The sequence below is a fragment of the Phoxinus phoxinus genome (genome assembly GCF_949152265.1).
Source record: "Phoxinus phoxinus genome assembly, chromosome: 10".
In the NCBI taxonomy this organism is placed as follows: domain Eukaryota; kingdom Metazoa; phylum Chordata; class Actinopteri; order Cypriniformes; family Leuciscidae; genus Phoxinus; species Phoxinus phoxinus.
The window spans coordinates 14410736-14419290 of record NC_136885.1 but is presented as its reverse complement, the minus strand read 5'-3'; the positions used below and the strand labels follow the sequence as shown (position 1 = coordinate 14419290).

Genomic DNA, 8555 nt, shown 5'->3' with positions numbered 1-8555 from the left:
ATGGAACCCATTTAGCATGAGTATTAATAATAACATTTTTAAACCAGTATAAATTTAGTTTTTTGACTTAACAATATTGTCAAAGTTATGTGGGACAACTTCCAAAAACTTAAGCTCCCAAAAAGTAGTTATTTAAAATTGTACTATGTTCCTTTAAACCTTAATAAACCAATAATAATAATACTACTGTTATAAATATATTCTAATTGTTTTTTGATTAATAATAAATGTTATTTATTACTGATAATCCTCGAAATCAATGCAGTTTTGTAAGCCAAGGTAAATATTTTAAATAACTCCACATGACCAGAATAAATATTGCTTCAGTAAATCTTTATTAGTTTAGATCAAGTATGTAAGACACACCCAACACCGTAAGAGACCAAATGTATTTAACTAAAGAAATGAGAAAAAAAAAAGGTTTGTGACTTCAGTGCAGAGGAAATGTGAGCATGCAACTCAATTAAAATAAGTGATTTAAATAGATAAAGGAAAAAACGCTAACTCAAATAACGTGATTATCAAGGTTTATCTTTAAAAGCTTATTCTAAAATAATTTTATAATATAGAATCACGCTCTTAGCTGGTCACATATATGCCCTGACAGAAAAAGCTGTGCTCTGCCTTGCAGAGTATAGTAGGTGATGATACCTGACTTACACTATTGAACCTGGGGACGGTTCTCAACAGAATGCTTTATTATGACATTTGCTCAGTGTTCTTAAAGTATTCTTCGCCACCTGCCCTGCCAACTTGATATGAGAGGCGTTAAAGTGAGCTACAACAAACAGTACAGTCCTATAGACAAAATTAATCCCCAACTAAAATGGACACAAATAAAAGACCCTAAAACGCCACCCATTCATTTGGAATCCATTAACAGTATCCAACCTTCACCTTGACTGTGTTTAAATAAAGAATCAGTTCTCTACAGATGAATGCTCAAAGCTAAGCATGCTGTTTAAAGTGGCTGTTAACTGCAACGCAAATGTGAAGTGGAGGCAAGTATCCTGTTTCCCCGACTAGAAGTTGAGCACGTTACTGTCGAAGTGGGTGAGGACGTGCTTCTCGAAGAGGTCCTGGTCGCAGTCGAGAGGGAACTGTTCGCTGCACATGGGGCAGATCTTCCAGTGGCTCTCCACGTGCTCCTCGAACTTCGACTGGTCGTAATGAGGAGGGAAGATGACTTCACACAGCGGACAACGCTTCTGCTCCCCACTGCGAGAGAGAGAGAGAGAGAAGTGACATTAAACCGGGTGAAAGCACGCTGATAAAAACACAAAACTAAAGACTTATAACACAAATTGTGAATAAGTTGATGCTGGCCCAACAGGAGAGCAAACGGCAGTAAAACGACATCTGTGTGAAGGCGATGTGGGTGGGCCGCTGAGCTAGCGCACATATTCACACCACAACCAAAGCTCAACCACATGATAGGTAACAGCCGTGAGTTTTGTGTGTGTGTTCTTACCTGGGTTCAAAGCAGAACGGTATCTGTCCATCATTGAGGAATTCTGCAGGGTCAGTGGCTGTAGGCTGATCATTAGTTGGCTGGGGAGAGAAGAAAAACATTTCCTGTCAGCAAAAGCAGGAGTCGTAAACCACCTAAAAACCTATATTAGACAATTCACTGTGGATGATTAATAGTGCGAGGAATCTTGTTGGTCTATATACATATGCAATTACGTTGGAGGAAATTGTAATGTATTAGTTAATGGACTGTATGCGTTTCCCAAAAACAACGTTAGCCAAATATGGTCGCAAGTTTTATTGTTACGGCATAATTGTGTGTATATTTGGCCATATAAGCTGCGGAAGAGAACTGTATTCGGGACCGCGTGCTGACGGAGAGGCAGTGTTATTAACGGCGGCTTCCTGTGCGCAAGAATACACTATTGAGTTACTTAACTCTTATTAACATTAAGCATGTCACACATGTGTAACAGTAATGTGTCCAGTCGATTATCTGCATAGTATACAGATGGCTTTCTGTTGTTGGTGTAAATAAAGAATAATCATGAATTGCGATCAAGAATCAATTAACTAACAGACGTTATTACTCCACCGTCTGCGTGTGACATCATTAACGACAGTCCTATATTGTGGTATGACAATGTCACACACCCTGGGCAGCTCACATAAACATTGAACATTTTACACAGGATTTAAAGCTGCAGTGCAGTTCATAACTTTTGGCGCTCTAGCAGTTAATAAACAGAACTGCATGCGTCTTGCGGAAGAACATTGTAGCCTGAGATACTTCTCTGTTTATGTCTATGATGAGTCACGTAGGGATAGGTGCAGTGGCACCACCCGAACCAGTCTAAAATAGTCCAGTCACAAAAAAAGTGACTGCAGCTTTAAAGGGTAACTGTTGCCAAAATTTAACCTAAGCTCTTTTTGTTTGTCTACCCGAGTCAAACTTTCATGTAAAAACATAATTAGAATGGAAACGCCACTTTTAAGATTGACCGTATTTTCATTTTAGGTCAAAATGCCTTTTGAATGGGAGTGCTAGGGACACTTCTATGATAGCATCAAAATCGCTATTTTTAAAGCTAAGAAGGCTTGACACGACATAAAACTGTGCTTAAAGTATCACCAGGGGCTCTACACATGAACTCGAGCATTGACTACATTGTTTGTGTACACAACGTTTACTAAAAAGAAAGGTTTTGTTTATCTACTCAGGTAGATAAACAAAAAGAGCCCAGGTTAAATTTTGGCAGAAGAGAATTTATAAGCAGAAGAAAGTAAGTCATACAGGCTTGGTAATGATGACAATTTTCATTTTTGGGTGAACTATCCATTCAAGAAAGTATGCTTTGTGATTGTGTTTAAAATAGTTTGTGAACATTTGTAATACTTTCGTATTCTTCAGTCGCATCAAGCTTGAATAGGTGAATAGGCCTCAAGTCAGATGAAAAGTGACTGTTTTACAGTAACTGACTGAAGCTCTTCCATGTTTAGTTGGGTATATCCACCATTATCCAAGCAAGGCTAATGAGCTCAATTAGTTGCGAGCGTGAGCACTTCCTTAATGGGTCTGCTCTGGGTTACCAGGGCTTTAATAATGCCAGCTTAGCTAAGCCCTGCCGGAGGCCAGCGCAGTGGAGAGAGAAGCGCAGATAAAAGAAAGACAGAGATTTGGGAAGAATTTAAACCCATCCGCAGTTCTGACTTGATTAAAACCTTAATCCCACCTCTATATCACTTCTAACGGCTGAACGTGGAGGAAGCCCTAATGAACTCACAGTGCTCTGCGGCTCCTCTGGTTCCTCCAGTCCGTCAGGACGACTGAGGTTACGGGCGGGCTGTATGCACACCACATTGCTGTCCCAGGATGGGGGCCCAACTGGGGGAAGTCGGGGCATCTGGTCATCAGAGAACTCTCCATCGGCTCCATCTGTCAGGAAAGGAAACGTTTTAATGCCTTAATATCTAGATTTATACCTGGAGAAAACCCCCTAGCTCAAACAAATACAGTAGAAGCATGTACAGTGGTCATAAAAAAAAGTATTTAGAGCCTAAGGTTACGCATGTTTTACTGTAATTATATTAGATACAAAATATCAAAACCAAATGGCATTTATTTCATGAAAAATAGTACATAACGATTCTGGGTGTCAGTGCCATTTAAAATTATATTTAAAACAATAGAGTGCAACAGTTCCTGCACCCTTTTTGTACCCTGGTTTTTCATTCATTTTTCCCATATGGATTTTTGTTAAGATAAGCCATGAACCAAGCCAATCAGCTATGGGGTGAATCACAACACTACAAACTTTGATTTGAAGCAAAAAATGTTTTGAAAATCAGACAAAAAGACAAAGGCACAAGACTGTGTACTTAACGGTTTTAGTGAGGGAAAGAACTACAATCCCATGAAGCATTGCAAACAGCATAATCAAACTAAAAACGATGGAGAAATATAAAACTACTCATTTACAAATGTTGATTACATGTATAAGAACAATATATTATTGCAAAATATGCGTATATATACAAACATTTCAGTAGTTTGAGAGCATAGGGAGATCGACTCGATCTTGTTGGTTTTTTTCGACTCTCTGATTGGTGTAATTTTCTTTACAGCATCATGGGTAATGTAGTTCCAGAAAAGCAAATACCATGGATGAACAACCTCGTAGCTCACAGTAGGTCTGTCTTTAATAAATTTCCTTATGGATAAAATGAATGGAGATTTTCCTTCCAGAACCCAACCTATTAACGATTAAGATTAGTGGCAAAATACATGTCTTGAGGTGTAGTCTTATTAGCGAAATTTTGGTGAAATATCACAGAAAATAAAAGCTCCATTGTCTACCGTCAGCAGTAGCGTAGTGATATAAAGTTCAGCGATATTAAAGTCACTTTCAAACTAGGCAGCTTTATATTGGTCATCGCTGCAAATCCGCAAAGTTGAACCTGTTGCGAAATCTGCTCTCATGCAGAATTGTCAATTGCACAGGTTCCTATTAAAAGGGCTGGATTTTTCCCACAAAAAAATCTCTGAACAATGGTAAATGCGACCACACTTATGTTCTATGGTCACTTCTAAAATGTTACCCCTTATTTAAAGTGAACAAATGATGATATGGTATCATATATACCCCTGGAATCAGTAGAAGAGTATGGGTTCCCAAACATCAGATCAGTGGGGCGCTGGGGCACCAGCAGAGGAGATGGGTCGTCAAGAGGGTACGGCATCGGGTACTGCAAGAAAACCGACTGCACATCCAGACTGCCATCTTTCTTCCCGTGTTCTTCTTCCCTGCTCACACTCCTTTGCAACTCCTGAAGGGACACAGTAAACACCACGGCTGTTAAGTTTTGGTTGGGGTTGAAAAACATAGCTAATTACCTGCTCCACACATTACAATTGAAACTTTAATGCAAATTAAAAACGAAACTGGGTGAAATTGGCCTAAAAGTGACTAAACTGAAAGCAAAGTCTAATTTGAGGCCAGGCATGATGTATTGACAATAATTGAGAGTCAGGTCCCATTTTTCCATCCTTCTCTTCCTTCTTCCCACTATCTTTGAGTCCAGACAATACATCACTCACCACAGTGAGCAGCGGCAGCGGCGTAGAGAAACTCGCCACCCTCACACAAACAGTTTAATTAGGCCCTTCATTAAAACTCCTCAGCCTGTTCAAAGGGAGGCAGAGCTCTGCCTTTTATTGAAGTCTTCGACAGGCGCCAATTTCATTTAGTCTGAACCTCAAATTGGGCCATTTTGCTTCTCGAGCGTCGAGCTTTGTGTTATACCTCGACTACGCGTCCCTCTCTGTGGTCCAGGGTAATTGAATGGAAAATAAGGACTCACTTGCACTGCTGGCCCAATTAGAGAGATATGTTAAACCCAAACCAGATCCTGAGAATAAAACAACAAGCAAGCAAAACAACTGCATTTTTAGATTTGCAGAGGCCTACAGAAAATCAAAACGAAAGCACGCACCCCCTCCAGTTTCTCTTTTTCTTTGGTCAACGCAAAAAGACTGTCCTTCAGCTCCCTGAGTTCTCGGCCCTTCTCTGCCACCTGGCTCTGGAATGAGAAAAAGTTATTATTTTTGAGATTAATTTGCTAAAAACCTTGACTATAGAGTAGTCACATATTATGAGTTAATATGTTATAAATAATGTGTGTGTGTGTGTGTGTGTGGGGGGGGGGGGGGGGGGTCTGTAAGCACCCTCCAATAATCAGATATGGCCAAATTGCCGTCTCTCCCAATGTGTGATGTTGGTGATGTACTGTTGTACTCTATTATGCACTGCTCTGTATGTTGTTAGGATGACAAAAACAGCACTTGTTAATGTCAAAATTGTTTGAGATGGCCAATCAAATCAAAGACAGGTTTTCAGAGAAGCAAAACATGAATTCCAGCACATCGCTTCAGTTTTTACAGTGAAAAAGTGTGAGGTAAGAAGTGTTACAACTGTTACAAAGAAAGGTTAAATGATCAAAAGTGATGCAACTTCTCAGCTTTTTTTTTGTCAAATTTCACTGTTATATAATGTTATATACGCAATATAATGTGTGTGAAGTGTGAAATGTGTGAAGACAAGAAACTTTAACGGATTTGATTGCGAGTGAATGCATGCATATTTTAGTAAAATATGCAAATAGTAAAAAATGGATTACTTAACAATAAAATTACTATTTAACTTTTTTCTTTATTGCCTTAAAACACTTTAAATGCTTTAGTTATATATATTTTTTTTTATGGATTACAGTATTTATTATACAGTATGTATCCATGCAAATCATTGTTTTTTTTTTAAATTCAAGTGCCCTCATAATCTTTAATCAAAATAACTTCCCTCTCTCTTGCAGCGACATGATCCAATCAATTCCCCATGGACAAAATCAAGTCCCTTCCTACATTTTTCCTTGTCCGAGAAGCTGTTTTACTCGGATATACATCACAATAGGGAGGAAAAGACTATTGCAACTTTCACTTCATCCCGACTTTAAATAAAAAGGACCATTAAATTTGCGACCCTGCTCCCAATCCCAAAAAATTGGTTTGGTCCCTCCCAAAGTTAAAGACATGTTTAGGGCCTTTCAGAGATCTTGAATCCACCGATAGGGTTTATTTTTCAATAACAGCCAATAATTGCTGACTGTTCAATAACATGATAATTGCATGAGTAAATAAATAAATGAATTTTAATTACAGTTAGTTTATTATATAAAACATATTTCTGCCTGACTGACCAAATAGATTGAAGTATTCCAGAGCCATATAATAATAACATTGATTCACTAAAAATGTGAGAAATAAAAAAATGATAATAAAGGAATGGTCTTGAAAATGCTTTCTGATTGCAACTCTCAATGATAGATGCCTTCTCTACTACTCATTTACATCTGTCTTTGCATGGCTCCATGTGAGTCACGCACAGAAAAAGTCAGCTTCGCCTGAAGTATACCACTGATCTGTACATGACCTTACTACTTAAACACAACCGAGTCCCTCGCTCTGTCTCCTGCTGTGTAGGGAGGCAGCCAGCAGATGCATTATCCTGTCTTGATCCCGGGACTCCCAACTGTCCTTCCTCCACTGTCTCCATGTCTCGTGTAAACAGCCGTAAAAGTCAGTCTCCTCAGTGACACACTCATAAACCAGCACTGTCAGTGTATTTGTGCTAATGCAACAATACCGGGCTTGACTCAGAGCAGCCGTAAACAGTGCGGAGGAGAAACGGTACTAAGGTCGTCCCGGATCTCTTATCAGAACATCTGAAGGTCTGCTTATCTGTGATCACATTTCCCCCTGATCTGAGTCATTTGGTTCTAAACTGTACAAAAGAAGAAAGACAAAAAAAAACTAAAAACAGCACAGATTCCCTTTGTTGAGATCTTAGACGCTGAACATTGCTTTTGATAGTTCCTATCGCAGAAAGAAACTACACTGTAATATTAGGAGAAGTGGAGATAAAGGCGGCCTCAACAAGAAAAAGATTAAGCATGTAAACACTTGAATCCAACTATTTTCAACTGGATTCGAAAATACTCTGCACACGTGCAGTGCCGTGATGAATAAAAGAATGAATAAATGATGCATTTATATAGCGCTTTATTATGTACAACTGTACACCCAAAGCGCTTTACAAACATATCAGGGGTCTTTCCTCACCGACCACCAGTGTGCAGCATCCAACCTGGATCGGTGGAGAGGAGAGAGTGATAGAGACAAATCAATGGATGGAGATTGTTAGGAGGCCATGGTTGATGAGGGCTAATGGAGGGAATTTTGCCATGACACGGCCATGGATTTTTAATGACCACAGAGAGTCAGAACCTCGGTTTAAAAAGTCTCATCCGAAGGACAGTGCTTTTTACAGTATAGTGTCCCTGTCACTATACTGGGGCGTTAGGTAAGCATTCCCATGCTGGCTTCACTATCACATCTTCCGGCACCAACCTTGCTTAGCTTCAGTGGTCAACCAGTCTTGGGCTACAGGGTGATATGGTGGTAAATGCGCAAGTTTACATGCGTATGTTTATTTACGTCTCATGTCTTGCAAACTAGTCAGTGGAGGAATATATTCACTAAACATTTGATAAAATTAAGCTCTTCTGACATACAGTCTTTTTAGATATGTCGTCAATAAAAAAAAACGGAATTATGTTCTCAGTAGCTCCGCCGGTGACATTATCGCAGTGGTTTTCTCTGGTTCTGAACACGTTGACCAGGCACTGTGCATGCCTTTAAGTATTGTTCCAGATACAAGTAAATGTATATGTTCATCAGATTGCAACATTTAGGGTTCCTATAAACAAAACGTTCAGAATCGGAAATCGGAAAATTCGTTGAACAACGCACGAGAACGCACCTTTAGACTGGCTGAGCAGTGGTCATCTGGTTGTCATCTGTCTTTAATAACATTAAGCCTGGAAGCATGAATTCCTGAGTCGTGTAGCTCAGAAATTCACCCTTCCACACTTAAAGGTAGGCAATTTTTTTAAATAAACACCTTTTGTTATACTGGTTGAAATTCTCTTCACATCCTGATAGCAATCAATACTAGAAGTGGTCTGAATAT

At 39.3% G+C, this 8555-nt stretch overlaps 1 protein-coding gene across 10 annotated transcripts in view; it reads right to left on the bottom strand.

Annotated features, from left to right (window-relative positions):
• Positions 1-314: 314 nt before the first annotated feature.
• tax1bp1b (Tax1 (human T-cell leukemia virus type I) binding protein 1b) overlaps positions 315-8555 on the bottom strand; it is a 98543-nt gene continuing 90302 nt past the window's right edge. For 6 of the 10 annotated variants that reach the window (XM_079626473.1, XM_079626471.1, XM_079626469.1 and 3 more), the window contains 5 exons: positions 5464-5550; positions 4614-4797; positions 3255-3406; positions 1472-1551; positions 315-1218 (listed from right to left, as the gene is read on the bottom strand). In XM_079626473.1, coding sequence (XP_079482599.1) covers positions 1023-1218; positions 1472-1551; positions 3255-3406; positions 4614-4797; positions 5464-5550 — 699 coding nt within the window. In that variant the 3' untranslated portion in view covers positions 315-1022. The remainder of the gene's footprint in view (positions 1219-1471; positions 1552-3254; positions 3407-4613; positions 4798-5463; positions 5551-8555) is intronic. The other 4 variants (XM_079626472.1, XM_079626476.1, XM_079626477.1 and 1 more) reach the window with 1 other exon arrangement.